The sequence below is a fragment of the Crocuta crocuta genome, unplaced genomic scaffold (genome assembly GCF_008692635.1).
Source record: "Crocuta crocuta isolate KB4526 unplaced genomic scaffold, BGI_CrCroc_1.0 scaffold228, whole genome shotgun sequence".
NCBI classification, from domain to species: domain Eukaryota; kingdom Metazoa; phylum Chordata; class Mammalia; order Carnivora; family Hyaenidae; genus Crocuta; species Crocuta crocuta.
The window spans coordinates 554,108-577,143 of NW_027532820.1; the positions used below are offsets into that span (position 1 = coordinate 554,108).

At 40.2% G+C, this 23,036-nt stretch overlaps 1 protein-coding gene across 1 annotated transcript in view; it reads right to left on the reverse strand.

The window, feature by feature from the left end:
- Window positions 1-23,036, reverse strand: part of WEE2 (WEE2 oocyte meiosis inhibiting kinase) — a 28,635-nt gene that overhangs the window by 1,080 nt on the left and 4,519 nt on the right. Inside the window, exons 2-10 of the mRNA XM_077781030.1 lie at window positions 19,516-19,712; window positions 17,710-17,761; window positions 14,545-14,717; window positions 12,542-12,663; window positions 7,288-7,434; window positions 6,540-6,647; window positions 6,313-6,398; window positions 5,403-5,573; window positions 3,610-3,752 (exon numbers count right to left, since the gene is read on the reverse strand). Coding sequence (XP_077637156.1) covers window positions 3,610-3,752; window positions 5,403-5,573; window positions 6,313-6,398; window positions 6,540-6,647; window positions 7,288-7,434; window positions 12,542-12,663; window positions 14,545-14,717; window positions 17,710-17,761; window positions 19,516-19,712 — 1,199 coding nt within the window. The remainder of the gene's footprint in view (window positions 1-3,609; window positions 3,753-5,402; window positions 5,574-6,312; window positions 6,399-6,539; window positions 6,648-7,287; window positions 7,435-12,541; window positions 12,664-14,544; window positions 14,718-17,709; window positions 17,762-19,515; window positions 19,713-23,036) is intronic.

Here is a 23,036-nt window from a genome sequence, read left to right on the forward strand (position 1 = left end):
CTGTGCTGACTGCCAGCTCAGAGCCTGGAGCCTGTTTTAGTCTGTGACTCCCTCTCTCTCTGACCCTCCCCTGCTCACGCTGTCTCTGTCTCTCTCTCCTAGAAATAAATAAAACGTTAAAAAAAAATTTTAGAAAACCTGAAGGACTCCACCAAAACAAACAAACAAAAAAACCTACCAGAACTGATAAACGAAGTCAGTGAAGTCACAAGATACAAAGTCAATATGCAGAAAGTTGTCACGTTCCTATACACCAACAATGAACCAGCAAAAAGAGAAATCAAGGAATTGATCCTATTTACAACTGCATCAAAACCATAAGATACCTAGGAATAAACCTAACTGAAGAGATGAAAGATCTTTACTCTGAAAACTGTAAAACGCTGATGAAAGAAATGGAGGACTACACAGAAATGGAACGGAAACGCATTCCATGCTCATGGATTGAAAGAACAAATCTTATTAAATATTTCACATTTTTCACATTTTTACATTTTTCACAGAACTAGAACAGAGAATCCTAAGATTTGTATGGAACCACAGAAGACCCCAAATAGCCAAAGCAACCTTGAAAAAGAAGAGCAAAACCGGAAGCATCACAATTTCAGATTTCAAGTTATATTACCAAACTGTTAGTAACTAAAACAGCATGGTACCAGCAATAAAAATAGGCACATAGGTCAATGGAACAGAATAGAAAATCCAGAAATAAACCCACAATTATGTGGTCAATTAATCTTCAACAAAGCAGGAAGGAATATCCAATGGGAAAAAGATAGCGTCTTCAAATGGTACTTGAGAAAGCTAGACAGCAACATGCAAAAGAATGAAACTGGACCACTTTCTTACACCATATACAAAAATAAATTCAAAATGGATTAAAGACCTAAATGTGAGACCTGAAATCCTACCAATCCTAGAAGAGAACACAGGCAGTAACTTTTTTGACGTCAGCCATAGCAACTTCTTACTAGGAACAAAGTAAACAAAAGCAAAAATAAACTGTTGGGACTTCATCAAAATAAGAAGCGTGTGTACAGTAAAGGAAACAATCAACAAAACTGAAAGGCAACCTACTGAACAGGAGAAGATATTTGCAAATTACATATCTAATAAAGGATTTATACATTTCCAAAATATATAATAGGAGTCAGCATCCAAAAAAACCAAATAATCCCATTAAAAATGAGCAGAAGACATGAACAGACATTTCTCCAAAGAAGACATCCAGATGGCCAAGAGATTCATGAAAACATGCTCATCATCACTTATCAGGGAAATGCAAATCAAACCTACAATGAGACATCACCTACACCTGTCAGAATGGCTAAAATCAAAAACACATGAAACAACAAATGTTGGCGAAGATGTGGAGAAAAAGGAACTTTCTTGCACTGTTGGTGAGAATGCAAACTGGTGCAGCCACTCTGGAACACAGTATGGAGGTTCCTCAAAAAGTTAAAAATAGAACTACCTTATGGCTCAGTAATTGCATTAGTAGATATTTACCCAAAGAATACAAGAACACTAATTCAAAGGGGTGTGTATATATTTATATATATATATGAATATTATTCAGCCATAAAAAAGAATGAAATCTTGCCATTTGCAATGATATGGATGGAGCTCAATGGTATAATGCTAAGTGAAAAAAGTCAATCATAAAAAGACAAATACTGATTTCACTCATGTGGAATTTAAGAAACACAACAAACAAGGAAAGGGAAAAAATAAGAGAGAGAGACAAACCAAGAAACAGACTCTTAAATATAGATAACTGATAGTTATCAGGTGGTAGGGGAATGGGTTAAATAGATTATGGGGGTTAAGTAGTGCACTTGTCTCAATGAGCACAGGATGATGTATGGAAGTGTTAAATTACTTATATTGTACACCTGAAACTATTATAGACTACTGTAGGTTAACTAACTGGAATTAAAACAAAAAAAAGGAAAAAAGTGAAACATGAAAAATAAATGTTAAATAAGGAAACAACTCTACTGGCTGTATACGAAAGCTGCAGGGGTGTGTGAAGCACAACCCATGGGTCAAATCTGGCCCACACCTGTTTGTTAGAACTCAGCCATGTCCACCTGTTTATACATATTGTCTATGGCTGCTTTCATGTTACTACAACAGAGCTGAGTCACTGCAACAAAGATAATATGGCCCACAAAGCATAAAATATTCACTCTCCAGCTCTTTCCAGAAAAGCTTGCCAGTCCCTGGTCTAGACAATTTCAAAAAGGCATCTGCCCCCATCTATGTGGTAGGTCCCCATTACTTTGATGTCTGATGACAGTCCTCTATGCCTCCACAGCTGGTTTCACAGAATGTGCACACTACACTTACACACAGAACACAAACATATGTGTGTATGTATACATATATATATATTATAGGAATAGGAGTAGTTTTATTATGTTTATTAGCTGGGAAAATGGGATCCAAAACAAGAGCAAAAAAATATCAAGTTGCTTATTAGGAAGAATCCCTGACTAAAGGCTTGGTGTCTTCACAACTCATTGCCAAAAAGTCATGTGGGGGATTTTTTAGGCTAATCATTTCTTTTTTTTTTTAATGTTTTATTTATTTCTGAGAGAGAGACAGCATGAGCAGGGGAGGGTCAGAGAGAGAGGGAGATACAGAATCTGAAACAGGCTCCAGACTCTAGGCTCTGAGCTGGCTGTCAGCACAGAGCCCAACGTGGGGCTTGAACCCACGAACTGTGAGATCATGACCTGAGCCGAAGTTGGATGCTTAACCAATTGAACCACCCAGATGCCCCTAGGCTAATCATTTCTAGATGGATTGTATATCCAAAAGAAGTTGGACTTCTACATTTATTTTTAAAAAGGACCATTTTTCATCTTTTATATTTCCAGCAGTGCATACTGTATGTAATAATCACTTAAAAATGCCTTCAGAACTCTGCTCAAACATCAGTGCCCGACCTTTATACCAACCCCATCCTATCTAATTAATTAATTTCCATTTATTTAATGAAAGAATAGATTTACTAATGAATGCATGCATGAATACAAGCTTACATGAATACGTGATTGGACTGCTTCATTTGGTTGGAAAAATACCTCTTCTTCTAAACATGTACCAAGACAGTGTGTCTACCTGCCCTTGAAATGTAATGGATTTCTTAAATGGGTCTCTTCCGACTTTAACTATAGTTCTCTTGCACTGGGTGATCATTCTCCAGTTAGTTGAACCCCTGTTGTCACACAGAATCCCACTAAGTATTCTTTGCTGGCTGTATTTCCTTATATTCCTCACTTTGCTTCCTTTGCATTAATGAGAATTTTCTCTTTCAAGGAGTCTAATCACAGAGTCTCCCAGCCCCATGCTGCAAAGGGCCTCATGCTGCTCATATCTTTGTGAAGAGGGGCCTTTGTATTCTAATGTTGGGTTCCACTTGAGTCCACAGAGAAGACACACCAGACCAGTCATATCACTGTAAATAGTACACAAATAGATGTTTTCTAAACTCCAGCATCCAGAATCTATCTTTTCAGGGATGCCCGTGCAAGTCTCGATCTCAGGATTGTGAGTTCAAGCCCCACATTGGGCCTAGAGCTTACTCAAAAACACCTCTACCTTTCCAGTGTGGCAGTCTTGAACTTTTCCAAGTTAAGCTGATGCTGGAGCTCTTCTGCTTTCCCAAGGGAGGGCCGGAGAACTCGACTTCTGGCCAGAGCTGCTGCAGAAGGTCTCTCCCTTGGGTCAGGGTGGATCATGTTCTGTTAACATCGGACCAAAAGGAAGGAAATAGAAGCTTCACTGCTGGGAGAATCTCCCCACCCAAGCCAGCTCTGCCCCAACCTCTGCTGGGGAGCTTTGTGAAACTCTGCTTTTAATTTTGAGGGGGGAAGAAAGAAGTGAAAACTTAGCTCCACCAAGGATGGGAGCATCCTCCCTACACTCTGCCATCGGTCATCCACACCTTTGACTTGCCTTTAAGTATCCTATTTTAGAGCTGGTTGGGTGATTAACTTGTCTAACGCCTTAATTTTAAATGGAAGACACTGAGGTTCTGAGATAAAAAGTGGCTTGTCCAACTTATTGACAAGACCAAGACTAAAACCCAGGTCACCGAACTCCTAGTTGTTTGCTTTATACCACAACATGCTCCTTTTCACTTAAAACTAAGGCCACCCCACCATGACAGTATTCCTACAGCATTCATCTTCAGGTAGAGGGTGTCTGTAACCTAAAATTGCTTAAATACAGTAGAAAATAGCTAATTATTTACAGCAAATATCAATATTGTATAATGGATAAAACACTGAACCTTCCATTTGGGGACCGATGTTCAGAGCCAGTTCCCCCATTTACTAAGTAGCCTTGAGCAAATCACTGAACTTTGCAGAAACTCCTTTTCCATTTTTTGACATTGGGAAGAACAATATTCACCTACTGGAGTATTGTGAGAATTACATGAATTAACATACATGTATTATTAGCACACTGGGCCAGCACTAAAGTATTCAGTATGTATAAACTAAATCTAAGAGCAGCTTTTACATAGAGTAGATGATTAGGCTATGCACTCAAGTCCACTGTGAGCAAGGGTTTGCTTTCTTGAAAGAAGGACAACTTTGTAACTAAATCTCAAGTTTTCAGGCAAACTATGAAACTCAGATTTAGTCCCCAAGAGTAGGTGTCTCTAAAGCTGTTTTAGGAATTCTAACCAATCCTGTTCTTCAAGCTATGAAGTAAGTTTTATATGTACATTTTGTTTTCTTAGTATAATTCTAAGCTTCTCAACAGTGTATTTTGTTGAAACTTCTGTTTCAACATAAGAGCTTCCTTTCCTTGTCCCTACACATACTCAGATATCATTGAGTTCAAGGAACACATAAATTCCTGAACTGACATTATGCCTTTTCCCAAAAGTGCTTATGATTGGTGGTGGTGTCCATTATTCATCAATAAAGTAGCTTATGTTTTCTTCTGTATACCCCAAATTCAAATATTTTTCATAGTATCACCACTACCAATGGCAATAGTTAAGACCCTAAAATAAAAGCAAAAAGACCAAGTTTGATTTTAGAGTTAATCAATTATCAAAGGTGAGAATACAAGTCCAGGAACTGCTCTAAGCCTTGGTTTCCTAAGTTGCCCACCTTAACAGGGTTATTGGGAAGGGCAGAGAAAAAATGTAACAGGATATTAAACTAGAATATAAAAGGCTTTATGATAACCTCTAAGTTTCCTTAAGATGCTTTTGATCTATCCTAGGTCTTTTCTGGGCTTCGGGATCATGATTCCTTTTTTCCTCCACCAATGGCGCTACCAGCATCTCCTTTCCCTTTTCCCCACCTCCTTGCCACTACATTTTTAAAAAAATAGACAATTGTAGCTTCTCTTCATCTCATAAGAGATACCACCTTGAGTAGAATGCATAATTTCTCTGAGAGCTCCTGAGGAATGTCCGGAAGGTTGCCCGCACGGATATGATGCCACATGGCACCATTGGTGGGTAACGACTCTGCTCCAGCAGCCACTGCAATTGTTAATCCCAAGGCAAATATGTCTGCTTTGGGAAGGTGCTGATAATCCTTCAAAACAGAAGACAGGAAAGTCAGTCAGTTTGCTAAGTGTATTGAGTCTAGACTTAAAACAACTGGTAAGAGAGGTTCACTGGATAGGTGGATAGGAGCTTAAACAGACACAATGGGCAAAGTCACATCTGCTCTTTCTAGTTGTTTATTTCTAGAGAAGACAGAGGATATGGTGCAAATCCACCTGATTCACACTGCTGTGCCCTGGAGAGTTTATCTTAATTCGAGTTTGTTCTATCAGGCTCATAGAGACTCCAAGCATAGCTTAGCTGGTCGCAGATATAATCATCTTGGAAGGAGTGAAATCCTTCCTAGCCCTGACTCTGCAGACATCCTAGAAGGTAGACAATAACCAAAGGTCATTTCACCAGAGCTGGTGGTACTGTCAAAAGGATGATAGCCTGATAACGATGGGTTGAACCAATAAAGGCTTCTGTTTACTACTAGGAAAGTCATGAGTTTAGGAATTCTAAGAAAGATTAGAAACAGTAAAGGACCTTTATAAAGAACAGTAAAAATAGTGATTAATCCATAATTGAACCAGCTTTGCTCATGCCTTTTTTTTTTCTTTTGAGAAGTTTCTCTCTTATCCTTACTCTCAGTTCTGAATAGGAAAAGAGATAATGTAAATTTTAATTATAAACATATACTTTTCATTTCTTGCTCTGCGAACCTTCATTTGAGAGTCAAAGGATTCAATGAATTATAAAATACCTTCTATTTCCCTGATTTTTACCTCTTGTAAAATCTCATTAGCCAGGAAGCGACTATCTCCCTCCTCTACTTTCGGATCGCTTATTGAGGTCACGTGACCTAAGTCACCTAAAAAAAGGTGGGGGGAGGAAGAAGAAGAAGGAAAGAAGGCCCTTTAAAAGCATGTCTTTAAAACTGGAATAAATGAGAGTCATCAGTATAAATTTTATAGGTTGATAATATACAGGGCAGGGTTTAAGGCAGACTCACCAATTTTATACATCACACTGGCAGAGAGAAACCAATCAGCTTCATTTTCAATCTCTTCTGGGGCTACAGGAGAATCACTTTGCATCTTATGACAAATGAAGATGTTGCCTAAATAAATACAGAATTGATGTAAGTAATGACTCCTAAGCTTTATTACTCCCAAAGAGTCTTTTCTGTATTTGACATTCTGGCCACCCCCCTTTCCTCCTCTTCTGAGTATGTGTCACAAGACTACCAAGGTTTCTTATCTTCCATGGAATCTCTGAACAGCTCAGTAGTTAAGAATACCTATGTTAAGTGAAACTGGCCTCAGACACACCCCATCCTCTGAAAAGACTGGTGGCCTCAAAACAAAGAAAGAAGCCCCCCAAAATGGTAACATTTCCCTGAATTTCACATTATTGAGTGCCAAAACCATTCATTTCCGTTCGCTTTAGTCAGTGCTGAATTAGAATGAGTATGTACAGCAGTAGTCATAAACACATTCAGGATGTAGCCAATGTTTTCATACTTTCATATTTCATGCTTTACTACCTGGGAAGAGTCTTTTCTCTCTGTGTCCCCTGGCCCTGGGGGAGAAATGGATTAAGCTGTTTAACTAAAATTTTCAGGGAAACACATGAAAGAAAGTGATTTTGCCAGCAAGCAGCATCTTCAACACTTAGTAGGTACACAGGCACCAACTGTGACAGTGGGGAAAGAACTAAATCCAGCCAAAGGGGCAGGAGCAGAGGGGAGCCATACTGACTAGGTTTGATATCCAAGTGCACCATCCCAGAGTTGTGGATGTACTTCAGGCCAAGGGAAATCTGCAGAAGGATGTCCTTGAGTTTCGGCTCTTGGAAATGATTGCCAGACTTTGTGTTTTCAGATATAGCAGCCTGCAAACTCCCACCTAGGAACAAACAGAGAGCAGCCCCCACAGAATGGAGAAAAGGTATGAATCTTAATAGAAGGAAGCATAGTAAATATTCAATAAATTCCTTGTGAATGAGTTCAGTCCAACAAATCTAGATTGTTTACAAAACACAGTAATATCTACTCCTTGTCCGTGTATACCACAGACATATTGGAAAGAATTACAGGATTTTTAAAGAAAAAAATAAAATGGCATACCCCAGGTATCCAGTATGTAGTTCTATTGCCTTGAGAATGCACCAACTAATGTTTTAAAAGTGTGACCTGATTATTAAGCCGAAGGCCAATGAGGCCTGGACAAATAGCTACTATTGGCATCGATGATTTTTTTTTTAATGTTTTATTTATTTCTAGGAGAGAGAGATAGAGACGGCGTGAGCAGGGGAGGGTCAGAGAGAGAGGGAGTCACAGACTGAAACAGGCTCCAGGCTCTGAGCTGGCAGTCAGCACAGAGCCCGACGCGGGGCTCGAACCCACGAACCATGAGATCATGACCTAAGCGAAAGTTGGACGCTTAACCGACTAAGTCACCCAGGCGCCCCTTGGCATTGATGATTAGTTCAGTGTCCAGCTAGTCATTATAGGCCACTAGTAACTTTAATGTAATGGGCTCCAAGTTTAACTTCCACATAAATCTAAATCCTATTTAAGCCACAGTATTTGCACATCAACTATAGACTTATCATTGTTATCAGCAAAAAATAAGGCCTGGACTCATGTGACCCCTGATCTTGTTTGCCTCCCATTCTAAGGTATTAGAATGCTTGTAAACCCTTCATTTCACTAATTTGCATTCATTGGCAGCCTCTTCAGTCAAATTAGAGAGTCCTGGGTCTCCCTGGCAGTTAGAGCTCCAGCCCTCACGTATGTGTGAGAACAGCAGGATCTAAGATGCTAATGGTATTTTTTAGGAAATCCCTATTAAAGTCTCCTAAGTAGTATTCAGTTTAAAGCCTGATCTGTCATGTTAAAATAATTCAGTTCAGAAAGAAGAAGAATTTCAGCCCTTTTCAGAAACACAAAGAGGGCTAAAGTAAAGGGTGCGTCTTTTTTCTAGGAATCTTCTTAAAAAAAGATTCTATGTTCTATAGATGACCATAGATAGAAAGGAAGAGTATGTTGAAGCTTATTAGAAACAGTCACCTCAAGTCTGTTTGTAGATGAAGTTGTGAGGTGTGGCAAGGAGAAGGAAGCCTGCATCCAAGGCCCCCATGTCCACTGGAATTCATTTCCCCACTAGACTGGGTGTTCTTCCGAGACCCCCATCTTATCCATCTTCACTTTCTCAATGTCTTGCATGCAATCTACATATTCTGAACTGAAGGTCTATCCTGGCAACAGAGGGAAAGGAAAGACAAAGACAAGGAGCCCATAAAAGATATGGAAAGAAAGAAGCACCCTAGGGGTACATAGGAACCTTTTAATATGGTCTTCTAGATTATAAACAGAGATGTTTCTGATTACTAAGAGCTACAGGTATTTAGTAAGGGTAGTTAGACCAGTGCTAGCAGCACTTTTAATTACTTAGAAGCCCTGCAGGTAATATTAAAGTTAGCCAAATAATAATTAACAATTGTAAAAGTTACTGAAAAGCATTTACACAAAGGTATTAGAATATCTTTATTTTGCTACAGCTAAAGCCAATGGTCTCCCTCTTATTGAAGAGCATAATTAACTGTTCTTGGCCAAACAGTATTGAGGAAATCTGTGTGTGTAGACAGGGCAGTACTGAGTGAACTATAAACTTCGTCGCTACTAATCTCAGATATACTGGAGCCTGAACTCCATAACCCAAGATGCTACCTGGAGATGACACTATAACCACCAAGGTTGTGCCCTAGGAGGAAATGACCAGCTCCTGACAGCTCTTCTCAAACCATCTTTGTGAGACGAGTTGCCGAATTCTCTTCTTCAGATAAAATAAAGACACTTACCCCAATTGGCAGAGGGAAAAAGGAAACTTAAGAAAAATAGATCTATGTTTTTTCTGTCTGCTTAGGAGTCCTGACAGACACGGAAACAAATAGCAAATGCCTTCCAACACTAAAATGTAAACAGCAGACCAAGAGGATATTCTGTTCATACATTCGTATTCTCACAATCTTGATTTTATGTTGCTCTCTACAACACAAGCATGTTTTCCTGCCGGTTAAGTTATTCCTTGTTTGTTGGGAGAATGTAACCAGTATATGGTGTTCCACAGATGGTGCAGACTTCTGGACGCCACATCACTAGAACAAGGGGAGCATGCGCTGTGAAAATTCAGTGACAGGAGAAGTCACAAGGAAATACTGCCTCTAGGGAGAGGTTAATTGTTCCATCCCAAATCGTTTGGAAGCCCGGTGGTTGCACCATTGATCTACTGCTGGAAAGCCTGCAGATTTCAGAGGCTGGCCCAGAGGTGACGTGTAGGGGATCTCGGCAAGGGTGAGGGCAGCTTAAGGGACATTTGATTGATTTAGAGCTCAGGAGGGACAGTAGGGGAAATCAGTTAACTGCTGGTCACTACTAGTTATGATGTCAATTACCTAAATCATCTAATTTATCATCTGAGTCAAACCATAACTCTACATGTTCGACTGCTGTGAAAGGCTGGGGGGACAGGGTAAAGGTGGCAGGCATGGGGAGAAAGAGGGAGAGAGGGGGACTGAGGGAGGAAGGAGTGTAAGGAATCAGGCACTGGCTACTCTGCTACCTTACAAATACTTTGGACTTAGCTCTCCTTTATTTCGAGCCACAGGGCAAAGTCTGAACATGCATTATCCGTAACTACAAACAAGGCAAGTATAAGGGCATGCTTTATTGTCCATGATCACTTCACATGTGAAAGCCATGTAGGTGAATTACATTTAGGTAAATCAGAATCCCATTTTACTTGGCAAGTACACAGTGAGGTTAGTGGACCACCACGGCAAACAGAATGATTCCTCCGAATCTATCACATCTTCTTCAAAACCTGCTGCCTGGCAACATCCAAAAGCCCTCTGTACTCCTCCCACACTTGACTTTGCTAATCCTATTTCCTGTTATAGGGTCACCTCAGTCCTTACCATCCACTAGGTCAGACCCATTCCCAATGCCATGTTCTTTGCCCGCTGGCTGTTCCTCTTATAGAGGTCTTCTCTCCTCTTCCTTAAACTCTGGTAATCCTTCTACAAGGTCTCTTTCAAGTCTTACCTCCTTTATGAGATTTTCTTGGGCTGCTCTAATAACAGCTATTGCTGAGTTCTGACTCTGTATCAGGTATGGACACCGTGCTAGCATTTGACATAGATTGTTCCTATTTCTCAAAATAGGAAGTATTACTACCTCCTAAGTAGATAGTACTAGCTCTTTACTCAGCGGGATTGACTTCCCAGAGACCACATAGCTGGCATGCAGCAGACCTGGGTTTTAGACCCACCTCTGCCTGCCATTAAAGCTCAGGCCCATTCCACCACACTGTGCTGCCTCTTGCTCATATTCGTCTTCTCTGAATGCTTTTTGTCCACAGCTGTACCACCTGGTTTGGCACTGAATGGTCTCAGGTGTCTGCACGGTGACCGAGCAAGTGGAAAAAGCTCCCGGAAGGACGGATCTTATCTCACCTTATAGTATAGCTCACTCTAGAACCTAATAGAAGGACAGCCTGTAGAAGGTATTCAAATGTTGCAGAGAACTAGAAGATGGACTTGTAACAGGAACTATCCCTCCATCTTATTCTTTTTGAACATTTGAAATCTTTACAATGCCCTAAATCAGGTTAAGTTTGTTTTGTTTGACTTCCTTGGTTAACTTTTATTCGTTGATATTATCTTTGCTAGTAGTTGAAAGTCAAGAAAATAAAGCCAATCGGGGGATGGGAGGAGGAAGAATAGGGAATCTCAGGTTACAGTAAAGAGGAATTAGGAAGAGAAGATTAAGAAAAGTCTCAACCTCTCCATCACAAGGAAAGGGTCCATTTTTTTTTTTATCCTAAAGAGACTATTAGAGAAAAGGATTTAGGTGAGCATATTAAAGGAAAAAAAAAAAAGTTCACAGTTAAGACTATAAGGAAATCAGGATCTGAGGACACAATAAGGGAAATGCCAAATCATTTGTTTGCATATGTGTACCATTTTCTGTGTTTCTGGTGTTTCATAATATTGTTTACTTAACCCACTTGTAGATATAATGATGAAGCGTTGTCACGGTCCTCAAAAGTCAGGCTGCGCTTACATACCCAGGGCTATCTGGTGGCTACTAAAATTACTCAAAAACTGTGCTATTAGAGAAACTTCAGTGTAGGTGTACATGTTGTTGGGGGGGGAGGGGGTTGGGGAGGGGTGCCACTATCCAATATCACCACGGCCTGAATGAAGATCACCACTTGTAGAAGGACAGCTAGCTTCTATTTAATTTAGGAGCATTTTCCTATTTTACCACTGAACATTTTGATGAAAACTATTTCTGAGAATAATATGTAACAATACTGCTATGTCACCCCCTTAGATTAGAAATTATGTCAGACCAAAGGACTACATTTTGCAATTTAAGTAGCCCAGAAAAAAAGTTTGACCAGTTATTTGTGTATGTACGGTCCTAAAAGCCCTGCTAGAATAATCTGAAGTCACTGTGTTTCATTCCCAGCACTCACCCCATGCCCTTACTCTGGTGAGAACACTAAACCTCAAGGGCAATAATCCCCAAATTCAGGAATCCACTTGAAAATTAATCGAAAGTCAGCTGTGTACGTTTACCACCACTTCCCCAAAATGGTAAAGACTATGACTTGCTCGTCCTAGAATACCTAGCAAATGTACGAGGAGGATGATTTACCATTCAAACCGTCAAAGTTTGCTAAGTATCGAGTAAAGTGTGAGGGGATCAGTCACTTCTGTGTGTCAGTCACACATCAGCTCTGAAAAAAATATGAACGAGTGTAAACCTGAAATTCCTTTTCAGTGCAACTCTGTGTCTCCAGCTCTCTGCTTCCAAGCAAAACTGTAGTATAGACCTTTTAGGTAGGACTGTAAGGCATGTACTACAAGGGGGAGACAAAGATTTTTTTCCTGGGGACTTGAAAGTTCATCTTCCTCTCCAGTGCTAGGAGTCCTCATACTTACCGTTGCAGTATTCATTCTGAATGATCATGTGGTCATCTTCTGCCCATGCAGAGTAGTAACGTACTACGTGGGGGTGATGCCCAAGTACTGCATGAGCGTAAACTTCATGCAAAGCCAAACTCCTAACAGACAGAAGAGCATCAAGAAAAATGAATTAATAGACATGCAAATTTTTTTAAAGACTTGTCTTTATATATATGTTTAGATATATTTATATATATATGCCTATATATGAGGCATTATTTTTTTTTAATGTTTTATTTATTTCTAGGAGAGAGAGAGACAGTGTGAGTAGGGGAGGGTCAGAGAGAGAGGGAGTCACAGACTGAAATAGGCTCCAGGCTCTGAGCTGGCAGTCAGCACAGAGCCCGACGCAGGGCTCGAACCCACGAACCGCGAGATCATGACCTAAGTGAAAGTCGGACGCTTAACAGACTAAGCCACCCAGGCGACCCGAGGCATTATGTTTTTCAATGTTTATTTATTTTTAAGAGAGAGAGAGAGAGGAAGCAGGGGAGGGCAGAGAGAGAGAGGGAGACACAGAATCCAAAGCAAGCTCCATCCAGGCTCTGCTCTGTCAGCACAGAGCTCAGCGTGGGGCTTGAACCCACAAACTGTGAAGATCACTATTTGAGCCGAGGTCGGACATATAACTGACTGAGCCACTCAAGCATTCCATGATATGAGGCATTATTAACAGTGGAAGAATTTTATTGAGTGCTCACTACTTGCTTACTATTTTACCTCATTTAATTTTCATAACTACTCAGATATAGTGGCAAAGATGAAGGCTTTAGAAAGCTCAGTGACTGGCCCAAAGTCAAGCTGGCAATAGTAGACCTAAGACCTAAACCTTGGTCTTGCCGGTACCAAAATCCATGTTTTTCGTTTCATTGAACATGGCACATATAAAGAAGAGTCTTAGCTGGTTACTATATTAATGGCAGACATGCTTCGAGTCTTAATTTCACTAGATCACAATTTTTAAAATGTTGATGGGCTTAACAAGAGGGCCACCTTGATGGAGGATATTGTGTGATGGGTCCTCTATCTTCTCTGTGAAGGCTAGACAGTCACTAGAGTCACTATTACACTCCACCAATATGATATAGTCACAGGGACTACAGTCTTGGGGACTGTCATTATTCATATTCATTATTGGAATAGGAAATCTAACAGAAAAAAGTAGAATGTAGTACTTGATGAATTTCAGTATGAAAATGAAGAATTCTAAGGCCCTTAATTTCAGATTTAACAAATTAAGCATTACATCCCTACAGTTCACAAAAAACTTTGGCTGAATCTGAAAATATGGGTTTTCCTTGTAAAAGGAAGAACTGCTGAGCAGTTAGTTCTGAGAACAAAATTTAAATTTCTCTTCATTTCTCCTCACTTGTAGTCTTCAAAACATTATTTCAGTAGTCATAATGAGTTCAGTAATGAATCCATTATTAATACAAAGTGGAGATAACTGATGAGTTAACATTAACTTCCTACTTGGCAATATTTCTAATGAATGAAACAGGATGAAAATCATTCCATAAATCTATTCATTAAAGCAAAAGCAGGAAGACCAGTAGTAAAAGCCTCAAGAACAATGAAAAAACACAACATGATTGTTCCCAAATGATCATGATACATTTTAGGGAATAACTTATCTCTGACTTGGAAATTCAGAAAAGCTATAAATTGTGGAACCATATACAATGGAGGGGGTAGCAATGGGTTTTTTAATGACATCAGTGCCGTTATGTAAAATGTACTGGGGCGCCTGGATGGCTCAGTCAATTAAGTGTCTGATTCTTGGTTTTGGTTCAGGTTGTGATCTCATGGGGCTCTGTGCTGGCAGCCTGGAGCCTGCTTAGGATTCTCTGCCCACCCTCTCTCTTCCCATCCCCCACTTATGCTGTCTCTGTCTATAAACAAATAAAATGAAATGTTTTAACAAGAAACAATTTTCCAAATCCAAGTTTACACTTCTAGTACATTTCAAAGGTACTTACTCATTTGATGATCCTGCAAAAGGTTTCATGGAACGTTTTATTGCATAAACACATCCATCCAGCCTCTTAATACACTTGTAGACTGTACCAAATTCGCCAACTCCAATTTTTTCTACCTCCAAGAATTCTTTTTCATAGCGGGAAGCCATGTTGGTTTCTCGTAGAACACATCTCTGAAATATTTTATTAAAAAATTAAAATAATTCTTTTTAACATATTATGAGCAATAAATTTTAGGCATATTCCTAAGTTTCTCTAAGTTTTTTTTTTTTCAAAAAATTTTTTAACGTTTATTTTTGAGAGACAGAGAGCAACAGAGAATGAGCAGGGGAGGGGCAGAGAGAGAGGGAGACACAGAATCTGAAGAAGGCTCCAGGCTCCAGGCTGTCAGCACAAAGCCCGACATGGGGCTTGAACTCACAAACTGTGAGATCATGACCTGAGCCAAAGCCTGACACTTAACCAACTGAGCCACCTAGGTGTCCCTCTCTAAGTTTTCAAAAAGACTTTCAAAACAAATCTATTGGATTCTGTCTATGTCACTATTATTTATTTATTTATTTATTTATTTTTGAGACAGAGACAGACAGAGCTCAAGCACAGGAAGGGCAGAGAGAGAAGGAGACACAGAATCTGAAGCAGGCTCCAGGCTCTGAGCAAGCTGTCAGCACAGGGCCCGACACAGGACTCAAACTCACAAACTGTGAGATCATGACCTGAGGGGAAGTCAGACGCCCAAGCAACTGAGCCACCCAGGAGCCCCTCTGTGTCAGTATTCATGGTAGCAAGAAACTCCCAATTGCCGACTACCTTCTTTGTACTCTTTATAACCATCTATACAACTCTATACTTGGATTTTAAAAATCTTTTCCTTTTTAATTTCTTTTTGGGTTTTAAAAATTTTTTTTTATTTTATAATTTACATTGAAGTTAGTTAGCATATAGTACAATAATGATTTCAGGAGTACATTCCAGTGATTCGTCCCCTATGTAGAACACCCAGTGCTCATCCCATCAAGTGTCCTTTCTTTTAAAAACATTTTTTTTAATGTTTATTTATTTTTGAGAGACAGAGCCCAAGCATGGGAGGGACAGAGAGAAGGGGAGACGGAGAATTCAAAGCAAGCTCCAGGCTCTGAGCTGTCAGCACAGAGCCCAAACACAGGACTTAAACTCACAAACTGCAAGATCATGACCTGAGCTGAACTTGGATGCTCAACTGACTGAGCCACCCAGGCACCCCCATCAAGTGTCCTCCTTAATGCCCCTTGCCCATTTAGCCCATCCCTTCACCCACAATCACTCCAGCAACCCTCAGTTTGCTCTCTGTATTTAAGAGTCTCTTAGGTTTTGTCTCCCTCCCTGTTTTTACATTATTTTTGCTTCCCTTCCCTTGTGTTCATTTGTTTTGTATCTTAAATTCCACCTATGAGTGATATACTGGTTTTTTTAATAGGCTAGGTTTTTTTCTATGTTGTTTCTTCTGTCTGGGATATCCTTCTTCTCAATATGTTTTTAGAGGCGACATACCTGCTCACAGCAAGAGCTACTATCCTCAACTGAAAGAATGGCGGGGATCTGGGTAGAACATTTTAAGGAGGGTGGGAAGGACACCACCCTCTGACTCCTGTCTACTTGTCTCACACTCTGGATGCTAATGTTTTCATCTCAAAGTAAAGAAGCTTATGCGTGTTCACTTTACCTCCTCAAAAATCTTAGTCTGGAGAACAAAATTATCAAATTGATTATCTTAGCTTACAAGCCTAGGTAGAGCTCAAGTATAGCTTAGGACCTCAGCTTCTTGGCTAACTGGCAATGTCATCCATTGCCCAGCTGGTAAATAACCCCAGACACATCACTGAACTCCATTATTAGGTTTCTCATCTAAAGTAAAGGGAGCATGATAGCAACTACTCCTCTAGGTTCTTATAAGTATCACATGAGAAAATGTGCATGTGTGCACGTGTGTAACTTAGTTCAAGGTCAAGCACACTAAATTCTCAGTAAATGGTAGCTAAAATGACAGAAGTCTCCACAAGTTTATATGACTCTCAATCCAAACTGATTTATTTCCATGAAGTCATCATTTCTCAATATCCCCATTAGCAAGAATTTTTTCATCTATCTTTGAGTTTAAACCATCTTGACTCCTAATACCTATTCATGTCAACATCCAATACCAATCAGCCTTCATAATCCAGATCTAGAATTTTCATTGCCCTTGGCCAATCTCAAGTTCGGTTTTCTCCCTGCCTGGAGTTTCCACAGCTACCAGCTCTCTCTCCATCGCTTCAAATAGTAACAAATTTTATAATAAAAAATAGTAATCATTTCTGCAAAATGATACCATAGAATCAGACACACCTAATTATCTCCCACAAGGAAGCCAAACTTCTGGACAGAGGCCTGAAAGCCTTCTACCAATTGCTCATCCACTACACCTTCCCAGCCTCATATCAGACACCAAAATAAGCCAGCTCACCATCCACATCAGTCCCCAACCTCAGGCCCTCCCCCTTTTGTATACTGAATAGTGAACACAGGCATGTTGTCATATTATAAACATCTTAGTGGCAATTTAAAATTCTACTGTAAATTGTAATTTATTTGGCCATTCTTTAATTATTGGACATTCAGTAGGGTTTTGCGTTTTAATTTAATTTTTTTTTTTTTTTTTTTTTTTTGCTATTACAGTTAAAGCTGCAGTACTCATCTCTGGTGATAATATTTATAGTATTACTTTCTTAGGCTAGGTTATCAAATGAGGAATGCTACAAAGATTGTGAACACTATTTAAAAATCAATACGAATGGACACATTTAAGAGCTAAAATTTTACATTTAAACTTCCAGCTTTATGCCATTTTTCTCTGTCGTGTTTTTCAATTTGGAGGCCTTCATATCTTGAATTCCCTTCACTTTGCTTCTCTACCCACGAATATAGAATTTTTCCCCAAATCAAAGATAGAAGCAGTAGCCATTAATTTAAAAACGCTCCAAGGTAATGACTCAGCAATATGCAGGTCAGACACTGTCTGATGAAGTACTAACTAGCAAAGAATATAGACCCTGATGAGAGTGCAGATAAATTCAGTTGCAAGGTACANGAGAGGTGGTAGGATGAAGTGACCAAGTCATGACAGCAGGAACAGAGAACTATGCTCACCTTGGCTGGCAGCCCTTGATCTACATCACCTTCCCCTCGACCAGCTTCCTCACTTAAAAGAATAACAAAAAGAAGTGGTATCAGTGTAGGCTTAGCAGTATAGAGCTTGATACTCTACTAGGTTTTGGGACTGTAAGTGTAAATAAGACCATTCCTTCTCCCCTTCAGTTTATATTTGGGGACAGGGGTAAATAGAAAATGTCAATGTAAGACACTAGGAAAGAATAAGAACAAGACATCAAGGGATACTAGAGGCAACACCCAAATCATGATTTCAAGAGTAAAAGTCTTTCCCAAAAGAGAATGTGTTTCCTAGCTAAGTTTCCAAGAATGAGTAGCAATCAGCTGAGGGGCAGGAGTGGGGCTCAAGGCAAACAGAGCAGCACTGAAAAGTGGAGGTGAGAGCACACAGAACAAGTGAAACTGAGCACTCTTTTCCTGCCTCACTTCCCCTTCAACACCTATCTCCCCTGAACCTGGCTTTGCACTAGGTTCACAGGCAGACAATCAGCGTAGCAGAATAAGCTCTCACACTGGCTAAGAGATTGTCAGTGACTTTGCAATAAGCTGAAGCCTCTGACAGACATTCTCTTTGGTCTGAGCACTCGGGATCTCTAAGCAAGATTTCAGTTTCTACATAGCCAGCTCCAAATTTTTCTTCTGTGGAAGTACAGGGTAGAAATGGCAAATGGGGGAGGATGCGACCCTCATGGAAGCAACTTGATGCTGGACCCTTGTGACTTAAGTCTAATAATACATTCTAATACTTCATAAAATAATAACACCACAATAAGGAAGGGAGAAACGTACTCTTACAGAAGCACTAAGAGCTTTTGCTCGAGCATCCCCACTTTCATTGCAGGAAATTCAAATTAATGGTCCTTTCTGGCTAGCTGCAGTGAGAGGTGAATCCATTAGTGGTGATGGCCTGCAAAGAATCCTCAAGAGCCAAAACCAATTCTGGGTAACAAGAGTGGACCTGGGTACTTGTGCTAAAGTCCTATTTACTTAAGATCCAGGTGATAGTATAGAGAAAACCTATTCTGGCCACAAAGCTGATTAATACAGAGTCACTGATTCCAAAAGAAACAACTCAACCTAATACTGAATGCTCTGCATACTTCACATGGTTAGGTGTGCATTTATTTAGCTGAGTACATGTGAACACAAATGACTGGCCCATTTTAGAGGCATTTCCACTCTGTAAAAAAGCAGCATCGAAGAGACTTGGCAAAGAAATGTCCCTGAGCAATCGGCACAATCCTTATTTGGACAATTTCTAGCATTCAGTGGCCTTGTGGAGCATGCAGTTAGGCTTTCCATTCTCGGCACCTCCAGAAGCAACCCTTTTTCTCATTAGCCCATCTGCCATCACCTGCAGAGAAGTTCAAATCCTTGCTCTACAGCTCGGAGTCACACAAGCTAGACTTGAAGCAGCAGTCTACTCCTTAAAGGGTGAGCTACACCTTCCCCAGGGCTAGCCTTCTGTTAACCAGAGACCACCTGAATGGAATTCTGTAGCTCATTCAATCTGCCGGTGGAAGCCAGCAGTCTACTGCTTATTCTGCCCTATTCTTTTATAGAGAAGGCCCCATACAGTACGCTTCAGAATGGGGATATGCTAGAATCTCTGGGGCAAAAGCAGGTCACAAACCAGCATTAACATTTAGGAAGGAGGGGATGTGTGAACATGTTATCAACTGCATTCAAATAGAGTTCTCGTTCCTAATCTTACTTTCACACTCTCCCTTCTACTTGACCATAGTAAGATCAGTTCTCAAAAGTCAGAGGCAACAGTACACTTACAGATCTCCTCGGGTTTTCCTCTTGCCATTGGATTGAATGAATTGTTTTCTATAGGACTCTGGTGTAAAGGGATTAATATTGACCAGAGCTGATGAGGTCATCTCATCCACATGGGGAACAGGTGTGAGCCTCAAATGCTTAGAGCCTCGGGAGGGGAGCTTCTCTGCTGAAGAGATCCCGGACTGGCTCAGCAGACCCTGAATGAGAATGACAAAAAGAGAAAACAGAAGGAGTTTAGTGTAAAAAAAAAAAAAAAAAGTTTCATATCAGCTAGTTAATATTTGAACCAAAGAATGTTATTGTTGAAAAGGAATTAGAGGTTATCTGGTTCAGTGCAAACTAGCTGCATTGTAACTGGTCCTGTTACGAAAAATAAAGATTCCTGGTCTTCCTCTAGGTATTCCAATTCAGGGAATCAATACAGGAGTCTGTACTTTTGTTAAGCTCCAGTGCCTTGCCCTGGGCAATTCTGATGACCAGTTATGAAAAATACCAACTCTACTTCTACTGCTAACTTTTTAAATGCTATATGCTCAAGCTTAGACAAACAAAAAGGACTCTAGAAGACCTGGTCTTAGTGTTTACTTTAACTCTCCCTCAATCATTCATCCAAAGATTTGTTTGGTGCCTACTAATTAGCAGATGCTGGGCTAGATGCTGAGGCACACAGAGGTGAATTCCATCTCTTAAGGAATGCACAGTCCATTGGCCAACAACCCATCAATCTTGCAGGAATATTCACTTCGTACGGGGAAGATTTCATAGACTACCTAAACATGGAAGAAGTTTCCAGTTCCACTAAAAATGTAATACCAAATGAGAAGAGTTCCATAAAGTGGGGTAAAGACCTTAAAAAACAATCATCTGAGCTTTGTAGAGGTTATAACCAGCATACCAACAAGTAGGAAAGTGTGCTGAACTTACCACTCCAAGTGGGGTATAGTAAGAGAACCTAACCTAACCAGAACTAAACCAAAGACCGAGGTGACAGGCCAAAGACAAAGAATCCTGAGGAGACAGTAGAATGTCATTATAACCTAAGTCAAGGGCCAGAGGAATAGCTGTGTTATGGGTCTCCAAGAGCATAGCAGTAGTCACAGGGCCATGATATAACCTCATAAGCATTGTACTGTGGGGTTTTTTCTAAAAGAATGCCATTATTTGACAGTCTCTGCCCATGGCTTTCAGAGTAGAAGCAGAAGCTAGACTATAACGTGACTCACTATATAAAAATGTAATTCAAGAATGTATGGATACAAAGAATGAATATGGAGATTAGAAATCCAAAATGATAAAAGCAGAAATGAAGGAAACTACGGAGTACACTCGGTAACCTAAAGCTTTTTTTTTTTTAACGTGAAGAAAAAGATCGTTGCTGGAGTCAAGTTTTTACAAGGGGTTTATAAGAATTTATGGGATGAACAATCCTGGGGCTATTGTCGGACAAAGCTATCAATGATAAACTCACAATTTTCCTGTAAGTGTATTATAGGACAGAGGAGTACTTGCTCAAAGTACAACTGTACTGTATTTCTCAATTGTCTGGGTGACTCAGGCAATGAAAATAGCATTACAGTAAATAAGTCCCTGAGAAACAGTTTTTTTGTTGATGATGATGATCATAATGATGATGATTATAGGGAAAGTAAAATGTACCCATCATATATGAAACAGTGGGGGCATCCACACACCTAGAATGATGCAATTCTGGTGGCCACACTTCAAGGATAACAAAAAGAGCCTAGACAGTTTCCGACAAAAGGAAGGAAAAGGGTCCACATCAAAGCAGACAATATCAGAATTCTTAATCTGGAGATATGAAGGCCGATAGATTTTTTGAGCTCCACTTGCGATACAGGGTAATAAATGAATTATATTAACATGGATTTTTATTCCCAGAATAATAGAATTATGAGTAATTCTTTTGGAAAAAAAGTTCCAAAAGAACTTAGTTTGGAACAAGGTTTATGAAAGGAAGTTCTGCCTAAAAGTAGGACAGGTTGAAGATTTCTGGAAAGATGTCCAGATTGAAAGTATAAATGTGTTCTGGGGAGTATAGCTAATTCTAGAAGCAACAGCTCTGTTACAGAGGATAGAGGAAAAGGAAAATTGACGAATACCTCCCACCTTAAAGACACAACATCATAGGGTCTCAGGACTTGGAAAAACTTTAAAGGCCCAGTTGGTACAATCAGTCCCCTGATGCCTGAATCCCTTCTACAGAGTCCCTACCAAGTGATCATCAACTAGTGTTCAGTGCATTTAGCCACAGGGACCTACTGCCTCCTCAGGAAGCTCTTCTATTTCTAGGTAGTTCCTCTAGGAAGTCTTTATGGTGACCTGAAGTCGCTTCATAGGATTTCTAGTCTTATCCCTCGGGCAAGGCTGAACTAAGTCAATGCTCCTTTCCTCTGCATCCTTGTCTTTAGTAAGAACACCACTGCTGATCAGTGTCCCCCCCGCCCCCTTCTGAGCCAAACGATATTCCTCATAAAGTGTGCATTCTTCAGTAGCATTTCCAGTCTTCCTCCCAAGCTCTGTTCTTTTCCTGCCCCTTAAATCTTGGCATTACCAGAATTCCTAACTTGGACCGCTTCTCTTCTTACTCTGGCACCCAGGCTACTTGAGCTTATCCGCACCCAAGGCTTCAACAACTTCCAAAATGCTAATGATATCCAAATTTAGGTTTCCAATTTAGTTTTGTTCTCCTGCATTCCAGGCCCACTTACCCAATGATTTATAGGACATCTCTGCTTTCTCCAAACCTGTACATCCTCTAGCATCAACTATCTTGATTCGAGGTGTGATCTATTCAGTCAAACAAGGTAGAAGCCTCACAAGACCCTAAATCCCTCCTTTTCCCCTCAACTTTTCCATCAAGTTGATGAGAAAACAAAAGGCAAGCTAAGGTCTATTCAGACCAAGAAATTCATATAGCCCAGGAACAAGGGTACTGGAAACAAACACACAGAACTGGCTTATTAATAATGAGGGGAAAATCTTTATACCCAAAAATAACCAATGGAAGATAATATAGGATTTACATCAGGCTACTCATTTGGGCAAAAATGCTTTAAAACGTTGAATTAAAAATATATTTGATAGAATGAATTTAACAACTACAATAAAACAAGTCTGCCAATCCTGTACTGTCTGTGTACAAGTAAATCTGGAAGGCGCAGTCCATACCCCCTTCCCTTCTGACATTTTTTTTTAAATTTATTTCTGAGAGAGAGAGACAGTGTGAGAAGGGGAGGGTCAGAGAGAGAGGGAGACACAGAATCTGAAACAGGCTCCAGGCTCTGAGCTGGCTGTCAGCACAGAGCCCGACGCGGGGCTCGAACCCACAAACCGTGAGATCATGACCTGAGCCGAAGTCAGCCGCTTAACCAACTGAGCCACCCGGGTGCCCCCCCCTTCCCTTTTGAAACCAGTGGAAAGGCATGGAATATATCTGGAGAGGACTGGCAACTTGAGTTCACACAAATGCCTCTGTGCAAAGGCTAGCTGTTCCTACTAGG